Source organism: Lytechinus pictus, chromosome 15, assembly GCF_037042905.1.
Source record: "Lytechinus pictus isolate F3 Inbred chromosome 15, Lp3.0, whole genome shotgun sequence".
Lineage (NCBI taxonomy): Eukaryota > Metazoa > Echinodermata > Echinoidea > Temnopleuroida > Toxopneustidae > Lytechinus > Lytechinus pictus.
The window spans coordinates 21,623,064-21,641,968 of record NC_087259.1 but is presented as its reverse complement, the minus strand read 5'-3'; the positions used below and the strand labels follow the sequence as shown (position 1 = coordinate 21,641,968).

The window sequence follows — 18,905 nt, the reverse complement described above, 5'->3', positions numbered from 1 at the left end:
CAAATATCACTAAACCTCAATTTAGAGGAATAAAAGCAATATAGCTATATGGAGCTGCTGCTGTTCAACTCATATCGTCTAATATCAAAGACCCATAAGACGATGAAACCCATTTATGTGGGCTGAAAAAATGGTCTAAAAATTGGTAAATTTAGGTAAAATCACATGTTAACTCTACAAATAATGGTTTAAAAGAACTAATTTCAGGAAAAAACGAATTGCCTACCCTAAAACATATGAATAGACACCAACACCAGAGAAAAAGACCACTAAATAGAGAAGTTTTGGCCAAAAATGTGATGGGGGGGGGGGGGGTTTAGTGGCCATTTTTGTTAGGCTCACTTTTTTTCTTGGACCCAAGACTACAAATATTGTAATTTCATGTTGAGATAAGGTGAAAAGATCCCACAAAAAAAAACTGTTGCCACAGTAAGACAAAAAAATCACCCATTCATAGCCCACTCCTGTTATGTACCGGGAAATCAGTTTATCTGTTTAGAATACTTTCACCCCCTGCCCTTGCATAAATTATATTCTGTGTCTATATTTGTGTTTCTCTCCATCTTTGCAGTGCCCAGTGAATTGGAACCACACCGAACCCACATCTTTACATACAAGACGTATGCCCTTCCATCATTTATATCCTGTGTCTATTTCCGTGTTTCCATTGTGAAGGATCTTCTCTCTGTTGATATCTTCATTACAATAAGATGTTCCGTCCAACACGAAACGTTAAAAGGCCGAGGAGGTATAACAGCTCTGAATTTGAATTAGAAGAAAGAAAAGGTGCCAACCTACCACAACCTCCCAAAGAATATAGGAATGAGACCTTGCCATTTAAGAAACGACAATTTTCTATCGACTGTGTGAATATCAGTGGGCAAGAAAAAGTGGAAAACAGAGAAGATGACCAAGGAGACGGACAGCTTGATAACAGCGATGAGACAAGACATGATGTTCTGGGTGGTGCTGATGATGTCCGTCATAGTGATGGAGGAAACAACAGCGATCATAATACTAAGGTAAACATCACTGTTGACGACAACAATGGCCATGAAAAAGGCAGAGATGAAAATAACAACCGCCTTGACTGTCTTGATCACAAGGAAAAATCCATTGAAGAAATGGAGGACCCTGAAGTTGAAAAGAAAGCTTACAATGAAGATGAAAGCAGTTCATCAGGTAGTAATGAAGATGAAAAAGCTTTGTCTGAAGATGATCAGATTTGGTCTAATGCAAACACACATTCAGATGGAGATGGAAACGGTTCTTCTGATGATGAATGGATTGTTTCATCGGAAGATAGAAATGATTCCTCAGATTATAACTGCAGAACAACAGATGGAGATGGAATTAGTTCATCTGAAAATGAGGGTAAGGTTTCGTCAGAAGCTGGAAATGATTCATCAGGTGATGAACACATGAAATCAAATGAAGGCAGAGATGATGGGAGTGATTCAAATACTAATTTTGAAGAAAGTGAGCAAGAGAATGATTCAGGATCATTGTTTGTTGAACTATCTACTGAAGAATGGCAAGAAATTAAGCCCACCAATGTCATTGGCCAGCGACGTCTCCAGAGGAACTGGGGAAACATCATTTACCAGAAATTTGTGCAGAAACAGCCAGGATGTACCTTAGCTTACAAATACAATCGGGTGCAAGCCATGAATACAAGGAAATCAACTAGTGTATTCTTTCGTGGAAAGGCTAGTTGCACGGGGAAGACTTGTGCAGCTCAATATGAGTTAATCATAGAAAAACAACCAAAGCCTGGTGACACGGTCCGCATCCATATATCAAGGACGGGAAAGATTTCCCATTCAGCAGGAGAGCCAAACAGACGGCAACTTCGTGGAAAGGAGCGGAGAGTTGCTGCTGAGGCCGCACAGAAAGAGGGGACAGCAAATGCCTATTATGATAACATCACAGAGGCCCCAGAAGATCAAATTCAGCAAGGCAATTTTACAACCTGTCCATCGAAAGATGTGCTCCGCAAATCGGTTGCCGAAGTTGTCGCAACTGAGCTACAACACAGGGACCTGGTGCAGGAAATGACCATTCTCAAAAAGTCATACTTCTCCCAAGATGATTTTGGTTTTGTGCAGTATATATCAGCTGATCCATTCAGCATTCACCTTTACTGTAGGGAACAGCTCGAGACAATGTGCCAAAGGTCAGCCGAAGGTCAGCTAGATTTATATTTTGATGCTACAGGTAGCATTCTGATGGCCATTGAAGATCAGCACAGATCACTTTATTATTCGCTGGTAGTTAGAAACGAGGATGACCTGCCACCCATTTCTCTAGCGGATTTAGTCACCACAGACCACACCGTGCCAACAATTTGCTTCTTTCTGCGGAGAATTGTCAGAGCAGGGAAGATCATTAGCCGAAAGAAAATCCAACCCAGGAAAATTGAGACAGATTGGAGCTGGTCAATCATGCAAGGTGCCCTTCATGTCTTCAACAGCTTGACAGTCATTGGATATCTCAATGTTGCTATGAACATAGATAAGGGTGCTTATGGAATTGATTATTATGCAGAGTTCACGGTTGTGCACTTGTGTACTGCACATATGATGCACACATATTCTAGGAACTTGAGAACAACAGGACTGACAGGCAGACAAAAAGAACTAAGGAGATTGCTGATGAAGATGTTATCATCACTCCTTAACACCACCAGCCTCCAGGAAGCCGGTAACGTTTTCAAGCTTTGTTGCACCATACTGCTTGGTCCAAACATGAATGATGATGTCCAGGAGGCTATAAGGAGAATCGAAGCCAACGATTTTGAAGAAGAGATGAAAGACTTGCAGGAAGGCTCCAAAAAACTAGACCAGGCAGCAAAGAATCATGAGGGAGACCTATACCTTACAGATGGTACAATTGAGGCAAAATCGCCATTTACACCATACTTCCGTGCTGTGGCAGAGTCAGTAAGGATGGACGAAATTGATGTGAGCGCCAAAGGTGACAACCCTTTCAGGTCTGAAGAGCAAGTGGAACTCCTGTTGAAAAAGTTCTTACCAATATATCCACTATTTAGTGGCATGCTCCTTGGGGACCTATCAAGGTACTGTGGCAATGAGGCCGACGAGGTTATTGAAACCCGAGACACAAATGCTCCTGTAGAAGCTTGGTTTAAAGTGATAAAAGTGGACACCCTTAGAAAAAAACGGGGACTTCGCCCTGCTTCATTCACTATCAAACTGAAGAGAGCCATCGCTGGGCGCCTCAGGGAGATCAAGTATCCGGGGCTTGGAAGGAAGTCCACACGAACAACAAAGTCCAAGAAAGGGTACCAGAAGAAGCAAAGTGGACGGTCTACTCGCCATAAGAAAGATGAGGAAGAGGAGCCAGACATCAGCTTAGCTGAAGAGAGCTGGTGCAAAACTCCAAGTAGGCCGACAAACAGAAACACCAAAAGCAGGAGGCCCCTGTTCCACAAGAAGAAAACTTACAAGTCCGGAGGTACTGACAAAATGTCTCACAGCACCAGTGTCCCCAGTAGCAAGACAAGAGGTGTGGATAAGGACCCAATGACAGAAAACCCACAAGATGCAGACCACAGTGCTAGGAAGAACAAAGCCAGGAAACCAGAGGCAGGGAAGCAACAAAAACACGACTATCCACCTGTTCCCGGCTGGGGTGGGTCCGTCTCAGATGGAAGAAGGAATTTCAAGATGACGAACACTTGTCCGATTGATAATATCCTCACAATTCTATACTTGGCAGACCTGGACAATGTTCAACTAAGTGAACAGTTGCATGAGCTTCGAGGAGAATTTGAAGTGTATGGTACACTCCTAGACTGCATAGCTTTGATGAAAAGGCAGAATTTCAGTGAGGCGAAGGCACTGTGGCTAACAGAGGTACACCAACAGCAATTCACCAGTAACATCGTCAATGCTCATGGTGGTGAATGGGAACAGATAGTTCAGGCAATCAACAGCCAGATTACCTTCAATCTCCAAAGTAACTGTGACATGCTGTCGTGCCCCAGTAGTCGTCGAAGAAGAATTTCTCAAGGAATTTATCTAAGGTAAGTTTGTCTTGTATGCTACCTTGTTGGTGATTTAAGAAAAATAAATTTTATGTACCAAACACAAGGAGACTTGATTCTTGTATAAAGACATAATTCTTGAACTCAATAAAGAGAATATATATGAGGAAATATATGTAAAAACGGTTCTTATGAAATATAAATGTGCATGCACTGTCTAACACTGAATATAATGAATATTTGGTTTATTTCCAATTCGTCCAATTGCCAACTCGTCTACTATCATTTGGTCTACCATCGGTTTGTCCACTATCCACATGGTCTAATTGCCAATTCGTCCACTCACCGTTTCGTCTAATAACCAGTTGGTCCAATAGCCATTTAGTCCATAAACCATTTGGTCTAATTGGATAAGTGTTAATTGGGCGAAATGAACTAAAAGAAAATGGGTATTAGACCAACTGGTTATTAGACAAAATGGTCATAGACGAAACGGTGATTAGACAAAGTGATCATTGGACCAACTGGTTATTACACCAAATGGTTGTTAGACGAAATGTTGATGGACGGAATGGCATTAGACTATGTGGTGAGTGGACGAGTTGGCAATTTACCAAATATTTCAGTGGGGAGGCGGTGAAGGTTATCATTAATTTGTTATTGTGATAATTTCAATTTCTTCGCCTAATGTCGCACCATCGGGTGGAGGGACTCTTAACCCTAATAAGACTGCAGGGGGGTGCTGCCCCCTCGACAATTTTCTCGATAAATCTGCGCAATTTTTCTTGACCGTGTCGCTTTTTACTTTCAAGTCTCGTGCAACTTTTGAGACCAAAATTGCAACCCCGGGATACGCGGTTCCGAAATTACGCAACATTTCGTAAGTGCATGCAGACTAAAAATTGCTTAAAAACATACATTTCTGTGCAAAAATACAATGCAAAAGGTGTTTTAGCCAAATTTCATAAATGTATCATTATTTTTCCTTTTACTGATTAAAATCAATTAATTTCATCTGTTTTATGGTAAAAATAAAGCCCCCAACAAATTCCATTGAAAAAATATTTAAAAAGTCAACAAACAAAGAAATACATAACGAATTAAGAAAACAATGAAATACATAAGAAAATAAATGTAATGTGGAAATTTCATCAGATTCCGATAAAGAGTCTGAACCAAAAATGAGCATTTAAGGGGTATTATTTAGTTGATTAGAGCAAACTTGATTTTACAAATAAATTAGCATTATTAATTAGCTATGAGATTTTTCGCAAAATTTGATCTTATAGTTTTATAGATTATACCATGGGTAATACACATGCCAATTGTCGCGATCGACGGCTGAGATCATGGGGGGGGGGCGGCTGAATAACCCCCCCCCCCCCTCGTCTTAGGCGTCGAAATAGCCCAGTCTATATTCAGGGTTAAAACATGAGGATGCGATGTCTTTAATCAAGTTTCATTTGACAAAATTGTATATTGCACATTCTGCAAAATATCATAATTTGTAACATTTAATATTTCTGTAAAAGAACAAGACATCACAAAATTTTGAATAAGTGATATCTTCATTTTTAAGAGTCTCTCCATTTGATGGTATGAAAAAACCCTTTTATACATGTATACATGTAGTCTCAATCAGGCACGGATCCAGGGGGGGGCACGTCCCCCCACCCCCTTTTGAGAAGAAAAATTAAAATTTGTAATGTAAAAATGCCATTGAAACCGAGGTGTGCCCCCTCTTTTGAAATTGAAGACCTTTTATTTCTTTATTTTTTTTTGCTTGTCAATTTTTTTTTTGGTAAGAAATATGTGGTTGAAAACCTTATCTTTTCATTTTCTTTAAAAACATTTTTTTTGCTTGTCAAATTTTTGGGGGCACGAAATATAGTTTTGGGTTGAAAACTTTTTTTTGGACTTGTCAAAATTTTCCTCCAGAAAATTTGCCCCCCCCCCCCTTTTTTGAAAATCCTGGATCCGCCCCTGGTCTCATTGACCCACTTGAACAGAAACACAAAGCAATTTACACTTCATGATTTCAGTGTACAACCTGACTCCTCAGCTACCTACGACCTTCAACAGTTGATAGATAGGTGGATTGGACCTACTTACACCACGTGTCATGTAATGTTCCAAGGTATGCCAGTGCCGGGCAGCAGGGTCTGCACACAGACAATTACCGATGAAAATGGAAATAAGATTAAGTGAGTATATAGCTTGATTCACTTTGTTTTAATTTTCAGGTTCTTGTTCCCCACAAACAATAAAAGAAATTGACTAAATTTAATACACGAGGGTGCACACCGGGGGGGGGGGGGGTGCACTCAGTATATAATGCATAGTGGGTATGTGCCGCGGAGGGGACCCCCATTTTTACACTCAAATTTCCGTTCCAAGGCATAGCATTTTTGTCTTATTGAGAAAAAGAAGAAAGAAATCCGCTCCAAAGCTTCACATATTTTTTGTTACGCCGTTCCGGTCGCATTGATCTGCTACAATGAGCTGCAATTTTGGTGAAAAGCGGCCGCAGAGGGCTGTCAAACCATCGCCTCTGTGCGAGCGCCCCCGGGGCCGTGCGGCCGGGCTAGCTGCATCATGCACACATGCCCGTTCCATAGGGATGCATACGCACTCACACGCTGGCGATCCGTTCCAAGGACCCCCGTTTTCACAAACATTTGTAGTTCCAAAGCCCGTTCCGAGGACCCTCCTTTTTACGATAAGCCGGCTCCATCAAGGCCCCCGTTTTTTGTATCGCCCGCGGCACACCCCTACTACTTTTTTGGCCGAGTACCCCCCCCCCCCCGGGGGTACACATTCCTTATCATTCATGAAAGGGCGCATGATGCAAAATCATCGTTAGAGGAGATACACCCCAGTTTCGAAGCATGATAAACCTAAATCTCCCTAGTCCACATCTTACAAAGAAGTACGATTGATCCAATCAATCGTAACTCCATGGAAATCCATCAGTGTCATAATTTTTCTTCAGGAAATTTTCACAATGTCCTTTATAAACAAAAAGAAGCACAGTTAATTTTCAAGAAAACAATGAATGCATGAATATACATAATAGTTTGAAATTATTTTGAAAAACATGCATGATAGATGTGGGTGTTGCTGGCCGTCCGTAGTTGTGGTAGCCTCTTGTCGAGGCCCTGGCGGCTGCTTCCCAAGCGAAGCGAGGGAATTCCAAATTCGCAAAGCGAATTAAGCCTGGCTAGCGCAGCGAGCCAGGGCCTCTTGACATCTGAGCTGAATTATATATTCATGAGGAACGTCTTCCTTATGAATATACATGAGTCATGAATATTACCGGTCACCTAGTACAATGAAATGTCAAAGCTGTTTCGTCCGGAGTTCGGAATACTAGTAGTCCACCATTCTCAGGGACTATTCTGCAGGGGACTCATTTAATTGCGGGACACTAAAGGGGATATAACCAGCAAAATGCTACAAGTAGGTTTTGGTCGGAATATTGGTAAAAACAATAAATAAAGAAAGTCGGTGAAATTCGGCTCAGATGTCAAGAGGCCCTGTCTCAAGCGCTCTGCTTCGCTATATCCCTCGCTTCGCTCGGGAAACAGCCGACAGGGCCTTGACAAGAGGCTATAGTTGTGGTTGATCTGATCATGCAACTCTTTGTAAGACGGGGCCCAGGCCAACTATTTAAGTATCTAAACATGTGTTTCTTGACCTCGATTGGTCCCAAAAAGAACTAAACCAGTCACAGTAGGGGCCTACACCCAAAGGGTATATACGAAACTGGATGCGTGTATCTTTCTACCATCCTTCGGCTTTCTTTCCTTTTTTTAAAATTTCTTTTCATCTCTTTCTCTTCGCCCTTTCCCCCTGTTCTACACCTAAAGATTCTATCTCCTTTTATGTTTATTTTCTCCTTTCTCATACTTTTCTATCTTTGCCTTATTGTTTCTTTCAATGATCTTTCTTTTTTCCTTTCTTTGTTTTTATTTATTTATTTTGTTTCCTTTCATTCTACGCAGCATGACAATCCCAGCCAATTTATTCTCTTTAATATTTTTCTTATTTTGGGGTTGATTTTCTTCGTTCAAAATTTAAAACAAATTAACATGCCTTTGAAAACTTGATTAAATATCAAATACATTAATTTAATTCCAAAGGGCCTACAACAGGCAGAGCTGCTCTTTCGTTATATCACAGCTGCTGTTTCAGTATCGTCTAACCTTGCTCAATGCTCAGGCTTGCTCGCGGCGGTAAAAGTTAGATAAGAGGGATTAATCTGGCTCTGCAGGGTTGATAGAGCTTGGAAAAGAATTAAATACCTTGGATCCTCTAATGAGATTTTTGAAACTGGGGTATAATAGTCCAGTCAATATAGGATTTGACCCATTACTATATTGCAACACCAACGGGATAGTCCACTGCAATGCTTTTCAGGTAGGTCCCTTTGAACACCATACTAAAAGTCCCTAAAAATCCAAGCAATGGAAAATGTTGAAATTTGCATATATTATGCAAATTAGCCATAAAAATTTAGAAAAATAATCAAAAGAAATACAAATTAAGTGTCCACAACAATATGAGCAAAAGTTCATGATAAATAACTGATTTCAATGTTTTTAATTAAAAGTGCAAACAAATCTACCTCATTTGCATATGCAGATAAGCATCCTTATATGGAGAAAATGTCAAGAGATTGTGATTTTTCTCATATAGACTGCTTGAAAACATTTCATTAAAGGACAAGTACACCCCAGAAAAATGTTGATTTGAGTCAAAAGAGATAAATGAAACAAGCATATAACACTGAAAATTTCATCAAAATCATATGTTAAATAGGAAAGTTATGACATTTTAAAGTTTCGCTTAATTTTCATAAAACAGTGATATGCACAACCCAGTGATATGCAAATGAGTGAGTTGATGATGTCACTCACTCACTATTTCTTCTGTTTTTATTGTTTGAATTATACAATATTTCAATTTTCACAGATTTGACAATAAGGTCCCTGCTGGTTGGACCACAATATGTTCAAACAATGGTGATTCCACATGTTCATGGAGAAATGAAACTTTGTTTCTCATGACAATAAGGAGAAAATGGAAATATTTCATATAATAAAATACAAAAGAAATAGTGAGTGGGTGATGTCATCAGCCCCTCATTTGCACACTGAACAGGATGTGCATATAACTGTTTTGTGAAATTAAGTGAAACTTTAAAATGTCAAAAGTGTCATAACTTTCCTATTTTACATCCGATTTTGATGAAATTTTCAGTGTTACGCTTGTTTAATTTTTCTCTTGTTATTCAAATCAGCCTTTAGTTGGGATGGACTTGTCCTTTAAATAAAAAATGCCATTTATCCATAGGGACTATATGATATAAAATGTACTGTACATACTGCACTGCATATGTCCATTGACAACATGACTAAGAAGACCTTTAATGTTGAAATTTATATGCTGCTATCACTAAGGATGGTGGTCATCTCCCAATGGGAATATGGTGGGCAGCCCAGGGAGGGAATGGGCAACAACAATTTTGTCATTTGTTTCTTTTCTTTATCATAGGATCACATGCTGCAACGGAGAGAGGACTGAGATGAGAAACGTCCAAGAAATACCTCCTCTCCTGGTGCTCAATGTAGCACACATAGTCCGCCAGGGCAAGCTGACTTCTGACATTCAGAAGTTCCCAATGAACCTTCTATTGACATCTTACACAAATGGACACCCAGTTGAGACGGAATACACTTTGGTAGGAGCTACTTTTCACCGTCCGGATCACTTCACTGGTGCTTCTTTCACAAGAAGTTACGGATGGCTGTATTACGATGCCCTCAATCGACGGCTGCATGAATACAGCGGAAGGGAGGATGGTGAATTGAACCATATTGTTTACGTCAGGTATGTAATATAAAGAAAAAAAAGACACCATCATTGCTTGATGTAAGCAGGGTTTCAGAAAACAATGATTATGAGGGCTGGGACATTATGCTGCAATGGCCAGTTATAAGCACTACATTGTTATTTCAATGAAACCCCCCAAAAAATTGAATAAAAAAATCAGACAATGAATAACAAAGTTACGGATACATTCATTACATTTTAAAAAAGGCTGAAAATAGTTTGTTTGTATACAAATTGATTAGCATTCTGTCACTTTTTGTGTTATGTAATGACGTATACGACTATCACTTCTCACCAATGACCTAGATGTGTAACTTCCGTGAAGGCCCATTATAAAAATTAATTCCTTCAACATGTAATTATCAATAACAGTATTTTCTTGAACACATGTGACATGTTTTTTTTTTTCAAGATGTTTATACAAATTTACTGCATTATCTGAGGTATATTGGCAGTGATCCTGCATAATTAATTGTAAGGATTTCTATTAACTTAATTATATATAGCCATGCAAAGGCAATCCTAAATGTTATCCTAACCTAACTAATCCTAAGTTATGATGATGCAATTCAGCAGGATTGATGCTGATCTAGTTTTTATTAGTATCTCCATAAAAATATTAGAACACTTCATTCTATTAAAACAAACAGCAGAGTATCCAAACTAGAAATGATCGTGTTTAGTACAAGACCAGCTGAGCAGATACCCCGGGGGGGGGGGGGGGGGGCCACTTCCATTGACGAGTGGATACCATGCGCGACCACGGGGTCTTGAAAAGCACCCTAAACACGTATTTTCCATATTCTGAAAATGCACCCCTTAACAAGTATTGACGTGTGAAACCCTATACCCTTAACAAGTATTGGAAACAAATACTATTGGCAAGTATTCCCAGAACTGAGCCCCTAAAAACAAGTACAGCGATGTATTTCCATATTCTGAAAATGCACCCCTTAACAAGTATTGGAAACAAAACGATACTCTTAGTAAGTATTCCCTAAAATGAACCCCTAAACAAGTACAGAGATATTTAATTGTAATGTTATGTCACGCGTCCGTCGGTTTTACCTTTAGACACCATTATTTTGGTTTAGTACGACCCCACCTTCCACACCTCGCGCAAATCGGACTCTAAACACGTAGTGTTGGGGCAAAAAGGACATCCTTTATAAAACATTTTGATTTTGTTTTATCATCCCCGCATATTTGACCCTAAACACGTATATTTTTCCGAGCGAAATAGATACCCTTTTTTCAATATTTTTTTGTTTTTGACACCCTTATCACGTTACGTACGTAACGTGCCCTATCTTGAAAAAGACATCCTTTTTACGTGTTTTTTTGGTCGCGCATGGTATCCACTCGTCAATGTAAGTGGCCCCCCCGGGGCAGATACGCATTTGTACTTGGGGAAAACTGACAGTTTACTGTACAGTACCGCCTGAGATCAATGTCACAGTTGAATGCAATCAAATGACAACATCCCCATTCACTCTGTGTACATCTGCACTCAAATCGATTGCAATCATTTGTGGCAGTACTGTAGATACTGCATTTTGTAAGTGTATAGTGCATTGGGTTTCCCTAACTTTTTAAAGAAACTGAAAATGTCATGAAAAGGATGGACTGCCGACTATTTTTATGCAAAAGAGTGAAAATCGATAAATACGGCATTTTTCCATAGAAAGGCAGGTTTTTTTCTCCCGTCAACCAACATTATAGAAAATTGAGATAGTAATTTAGCACCAGTTCAAAACCCACTTTATGATTGTTCTTTTTACAGGAATGTTTCAAAATAGCTTGCTACCCAGCCAACATTGTAGTGCACTGCTATATACCCAGCCAACATTGTAGTGCTATACCCAGCCAACATTGCTAACCAGCCAACATTTCCACCCAGCCACCCGCCTGGATAAATCAAGGATTGAAGTGGGCATGCCTTGAATGTGATGGGGCCCACTAATTGTTTGGCCATGGGGCCTACATTGGTCCAAAGTGGATGTGCCTAATAGTCAAGTAATTGGAACTTTTCACTTAATTGGAACAAATTGCAACAGAATTTATTTCACTGCAGTGCATTTCTTTGAAGTCCATGGGAAATCATACTAAAAGTCCTTAAAATCCAAATACTAGTAGGGGAAAGCGTTCCAATTTGCATAAATTCAAGATGGCCACAAAAAAATGAAATATTTGTATATACCTATTCGAAAGTTTAAAATAGCCTATTTTACTAATTTCCGAGGTTGGATTTATAACTATGGGATACCATTTGATAAATATTTTACCGTTTAATAATAATGAGTTTTTCATTTCCATCTTAATTTGCATATTTTTCAAAATGGCTGCCAAATACCAATTTTGACCTTTTTATACGCCCATCTCGACGGGACATATTATGGTATCACGCTCGGTGTCCGTCCGTCCGTTAACTTTTCATTGTAAACAAGATAACTTCAGTTCAACTTAACCTATAGGCTCATATAATTTGGTATGTATGATACTAGCATGAATCCCGGGAAGCCTATTTGTTTTTTGGTCAAATGGTCAAGGTCACAGTGACCTATTTTCATCTTACCCTTTTGCAGTCCTTGTAAATGCGATAACTTAAGTTGAACTTAACCTAGGCTCATATAATTTGGTGTGTATGATACTATCATGAAAGGAAGCCTATTAATTTTGAAGTCAAAAGGTCAAGGTCACAGTGACATGTTTTCACCTTAACCTGCTGCAGTACTTGTAAATGTGATAACTTCAGTTTAACTTAACCTTTAGGCTCATATAATTTGGTTTGTATGATACTAGCATAGATCTCGGGAATTCTATTGATTTTGAGGTCAGACAGTCAAAGGTGAAGTCGCCACCCGACCTTCCACTTTTCTTGCTTGAACGCTATCTCCATTTTCCGCTTTACAGGCGGGCGTATTATGTGCTCGCCTTAGCGACACTCTTGTTCTTACTGGTTTTCATACACATATTTTTAAATTTAATTTTGAATAATGAATATTTTTGCTGTATTTTTTGTAGGAGTTTTACACTTACACATCATTTGAGATCCCCAGAAACTATACTAAAAGTCCTATAATATCTAACAAAGGAAAGACGTCTAATTTGCATACATAAAGCCAAAATTGTTTCCCAAGTCCATGTCCATTTCCATTTTGCACTTAGGGTTCAGAGTCTAGTTTATCACTATGGGATATAATTTGGTAAAGTTTAGAAATTGTTTGCATAAGTGTTTCATTTGCATAGTAATTAGCATATTTTTTAAAAGGACCAATGTATCACTACTAAATGCAATTACTAATATGACTATTATCACTAACAACTACAAATGTATGAGTATCATAATTTCAGAGAATTAAATTAAAACAAAAACAACCCATAAACCTGATTTTCAGGCTTGTTATAGGCCAGCAAATATTTGTTTTGCCTGAAATGCAAAAAAAGACACAATTAAGAAATGTATGGGTATCTTCTTTTCTTGTCAATATATTCATTTTGTTTTCAAAAACGGCACTGCTGCAGATTAAATCCTGTTACTAAAATGATATTGAGACCGATATGCAGAAACCACTCCGCAATTAGTAAAATGCTTGTAAATGAGATGGGTATTTTATATTCTTACCTTGTAAATCTAAGCAGATTGAAAACCATCTTTCATTAACAAGTGTAATATTTGAAATTAATGTATCACATACAGTATAATATTCAGGACCATGTCAGCAATGGATCTTTATATTGATGAAATTTTTTCATGAAATACTCCTGAAATAGCCTTTCATGAGTGTATTTACGTTATATGTGCAAAAGTCAAAAAAATCTAAATTTGATAGTTGTTTTGTTAAATATGACCTACATAATGATGAGTTTTTTTCATGCTATCATTGATAAAATTATTCAAAATATAGTATTGTACAGTAAATTCGTTCATTCAAATCATTGAAACAAATCATCTAAGATCAAGGACAAGGCAAATCATGGAATTTTGGTGGCCATCTTGGATTTATGCAAATTAGATGCCTTTCCCCTATATTCGGATAGTTTGGGACTTTTAGTATGATGTACCTGGCAGAAATGCATTGTGGTGAAAAAGTTATGTTGCATTTTGTTTTAAGTTCGACCAAATTTTGGGATAAAATGACTGGGCTATAATAATGGCTTGCTGTTGGGTACCATATCTATACCTATTTTTTGTCACAATGTGGGACAATGATTTCGCCAAGTTATGAAGAAAAAAAAAAAAGTTATAAAAATTAGAAAGTGCCTTCTAATGTGACCAGTCACCCCAAAACCAACAATAAGTCGCCCAAAATGATTTTTGTCTCACCCACCAGAGGTGAAGGCGAGACTTAGGGATCCAAATGTCGTCCATCCGTCACAAACCTAATGACACATAACTCCACAACCGTAAGTCGCTTTTAACCAAACTTGGATGGTAGATGGACTTGGGGGACCTGCATGTTATGCTACAGTCGCAGGTCACGGTCAAAGGTCATTTTGAGGTCAATATTAAAATATATGTGCAAGACTCTTTATGACACATAACTCTGCAACCTTAAGTCACTTTTAAACCAAACTTGGGTTGTAGCTGTACTTAAGAGACCTGCATGTTATGGTGAAGTCGCAGGTCACCTGGTAAGGTCAAAGGTCATTTTGAGGTCAACGTTAAAGTTTAAGTGCAAGACTCTCTTATGACAGATGTTATACCATCCCAGTTATTTCACAATTAATTTTTGATACAATTCTGTTCCATGCCGTCACAAATTGCGATATTTCTGGTTATTTTCGCAAGTGGGCAAGACACAACATCGCTTGTGCCTAATTCGAAGAATGAAAAAAGTTTAACGTAATATTTGTGTCAGACCTAAAGTATGGTAGATCTATATTCAAATCAAAATCACTTATATTGTCTTGTATAAATTCCTTTTAAAATATCAATGATACAGACTGGAAAACTTATTATTTTGGGTAAGCTACATAGGAGGAATCCCCTATTGTTTTCCAATAAATTGTCATCCAAAACACATATTAAAGCTTTGTAGAAAAAAGGGTTTACCCGATGTTTTATATTGACATTATATGCACATGGGCTGAACTACTTTATTTACATAAGCAGAATGTTGAGAACATATATCATGAAATGTAATGGAATAATAGTAACATTACAATAAATGGGCAACCTTTAAATTTTCAAGAATGGAAAGAAGCTGGTATTTTATGTGTTAAAGAAGTTATAAATAAAGGTAAATGGAAGGATATCTCATTTTTAGTACATTTATTTATATCAAGATTTTCAAAATTAAAAAGTCTTTCTTGCTCATTGGTTTGAAAAATTAAGTACAATAAAAGAAAAACAAAATGATTCTCAAGAATAAGATGAAATCAATACATCTGTTGGTGAATGTATTAATATGGGAATACTGGGGAGGGAACGTGTGACATATATAAGACTGAAATTGTTAATTCCTTCATAAAATGCTCTGAATACACCAATGATATGAACATAAGTTCAACTTTTTTTATGTATGGGTTCCTATTGGCATTTTTATGAATTGTCCTTGGTGTCCACCGTAACAAATTTAACACAAGTTAGAGAATTAGCTTATTTTCTTCATGCAAAAGCTCAACATCTCCAAGTTCTTAGTTTGTGGTTACATATGATTATATCCTGGCAGTTAAACATGGCTGTGTTCATTTCTTTGCAGATTTCTCCTACCTCTGAAAATGCATGGAACATTTGTTACACGGTGTCCATGCTTGGACACCAAATGAAAGTGGCTGCCACATTTTAAAACAATCCTTTTTGTATTGATTTTATTCATCTGTTTAATAGACCTTTGTGCTATAGAATTCTGCATATGAGTATTTTAACTATGACCCCTGTGAAATGCACACGGAACACGTGTTATGATGGACACCAAATATTTCCCCTAATTTCAAGCACCCAGAATTTATTACTTTTACTAGATTTTGAAAGCAATTATCCATTGTTTATTCATTATTCAGGGAATTATTCAAATTGAAATTTTACTAAGGTATCTCATTTGGTAGTCCATATTCTAGCTGTGCCGTGGAACATTTGTTCCAAAAACAACGTGGACACCAAGAGTAACGCATGTTCCACTTTTGGAAAATCATTCATTTCAAACTTTTAGTTACAATGTATCTGCAAATTTTTTTGCTATTCCCTGCATACCTGACATGCTAGCTACAAATGAGAACAAAATACATATGAAATATGTAGATAAGTTGCATCACATGTAACCCTGTCTGAGCATGTCACATTTTTTGTCCTCAAATTGACTATTTTTCCCATAAAAAGCCTTGTAAAATGAAAATTACTTTGTCTTTGGGCCTAATTTTGTCTGTACTATCTCTACATCATGAGATAAGGATCCCTTAAAAAATACATTTGACCTTAAAATATTTGAAATATGACATGTTCAAAATTCTTTTGGAAAATATCTACACACTATCATAAAAGTACTCATATAATTTGCACCAAAGCAAAAGAAATATTATTTGTTGTTTTTACAAAAAAGGAAGATTGATTTTTGATTTTTTACTTTGGAAATAGGGGGAAAATAGCTAAAATTGCCAGAAAATTTTTGTTTGGAAAGATGTCCTTCATTTTAGATGTAAAAAGATAATAAACTTCTAGAGATAGTTTGTACAAGTGGAAAATTGTAAATACAAATCAATGGGAAATTTGTAAGGAAATCGAGACCATTAATAATATTTTTTAAGTTTATTGGAAAATTATATCCAGGATGATTTATTTTATTTTTAAAGAAGAAAAGGTAATAACTATGAAACAACTGTTAATTAGAAAACCCAAAATTTGATCTTATTAATTGGACGATAAATGTTGTACAGTTTATATAGTTCACAATCATTATGTAAAATGCAACCTCAAAATTTTAAATCATACCAATGAAAGACTGATCATTGAATTTGTTTCATATTTGAAGTATTATTTGAATTATTACGGATCTAAACAATTTTGTGTACTAGAAGTAGAGAAAATTATTGATATGTTGTAATTCCTGTTGTATTACATCATTAACTCTTGAAAAAAGTTACTCCTATGTAAATATGTACACATGTAAATATTTTGAAATATTAAATCCTCAAGGAAGAGGAAAAGAGAAAAAAATATTGACTTTGTAACCAATTTTTAATTTGAAATTTGCTGTTGGTGCAAAAAAGAACTATTTTGAAAGTTTTGAATGAGAAAGTCAAGCGAATAAGGAGAGTCATTCAGAATCGAGCCTTTTTTAATAGGGAGAGAGTCATTTTGAACAAGGAGAGAGCAAGTTTGAAGGAGAGTGGTTTAAATAAGGAGAGATCAATTTTAAATAATTATTTTCATTTATTTCCATATTCAAATTGAAAACAAACATAATCATCAAATCAAAAACAAGAATATATATCACAGAAAATATAAAAACATTTTTTTTTTAAACTACATAACAAATTGAATAAGATGGAAACACCAAAAGCCAGTGACGAGTGCTTATCAAGGGTATTCCCACATAATTAAGAAAACATATTCAAACTGTTAAAAGAAAAGATGTCAAAGCCAAGATAGAAAGAAAAAGAGAAGAGAGAGAAAACAGTAAGGGAAATGAGATGGATAGTGTCTGAAAAAAAGATGGACATGTAACATGTTTCTATAAATGGTATTAATTTTCATTTTGCAGTATATAGTATTTGTATTTTCTTTTGAATGAAAAAGTAGGACATGATTATAATTCAAGCGGGATGCTGTTCCAGCATTCGGTACGCATGAAGTTCAATTTCAATAAAGGTAAACGTATATCCCCCCTAGCCCTTGTACTGTAACAATGAATTGCACTATTTTGGGTAAACAAATAGTTAAACATTGACGGTGATAAATATTCCTAATTTTTTGCAAGTTTAAAAAAAATGTTAAAACATTCAATTTTTTTTTAAAGAGGAGAGGTATGGCTGAGAGGTGAAACATTACACGTGGCAATACCCTTATTGCACGATGTACAGTCTATAAAATTCAAAAATGTCCCCATACAATATTGCAATATGATACATCATGATGGGGTAATATCATCGTATTATATAACAACTGGTACTTTCTTAGGAATAATACACTTAATATGGTTGATCACACCGACAGCCTAAGCTGTTTTCATTTCGTTTTCCAGGTGAGTTTTTCACCAATTAATACTCCCAATAATTTTGTTTCTGCATCAATTATGTTCACACTTGGTACAAATGATCCTTGCGTCAAACCACATAGGCGGATCTAGGGGGAGGGCCCCCCCCCCTATTGGCGGAGCAAAAAAAGGGAAAAGAGAGGAGAAAAAAGAAGAAGAGGAAGACGATTGAATAAAAAAGATTAAAATGAGGGGGAGACTTGGAAAATAAAAAAAATCTTTCATGTCACTATGTAAAATTTTTGCTCACGCTTCGCGCTCCCATTGCCTGTTAGGTGATTTACATAACTTATTCACTTTGTGGAGATTAACTATCAATTTTAGAAGTCGATATACAAAACATATTTCACCTCGGAAATCAAACTTACATTATTTTATGTGATTTACAAATAGATTTGTTACTGCATGTGCTCTGTAAAATGGCAGTTTTATGGTCAGAATTAATATTAACATTTTCTGCTCGCGCTACGCGCTCGCAAATTTTGATTTATCAGGTACTTATCATTTTCGTGTATTCCATAAAGTTTTCAAAATATCCCTTTTCAGGCCTAATTGTCAAAACTTATCAGCTAGCGCTGCACGCTCGCATTTCGATCGGCGAGTTATGTATGTGTCAATATTTATTACACAATTAACAAACTACTTAAAATCCCCTTTTCATGACAGTTCATCAAAAATTTCGGCTTGCGATTTGCACTCGCATTAATTCAGCGCCCTTATTATGCATTAATAAATAAGATATCAATTTTATAATTAAATTGTCCCTTTTGTTTCATCTAGCGCTTAATTAGCAAGAGGAATAGAAA

At 36.9% G+C, this 18,905-nt stretch overlaps 1 protein-coding gene across 1 annotated transcript; it reads left to right on the top strand.

Annotated features, from left to right (window-relative positions):
* The first annotated feature begins 6,012 nt into the window (after nt 1–6,012).
* Nucleotides 6,013–14,132, top strand: LOC135156817 (uncharacterized). Its single transcript, XM_064110390.1, has 3 exons — nt 6,013–6,213; nt 9,566–9,901; nt 11,688–14,132. The coding sequence occupies exons 1-3, from the start codon at nt 6,137–6,139 to the stop codon at nt 11,701–11,703; spliced, it is 429 nt and encodes a 142-aa protein (XP_063966460.1). The 5' UTR covers nt 6,013–6,136; the 3' UTR covers nt 11,704–14,132.
* Nucleotides 14,133–18,905: the final 4,773 nt, after the last annotated feature.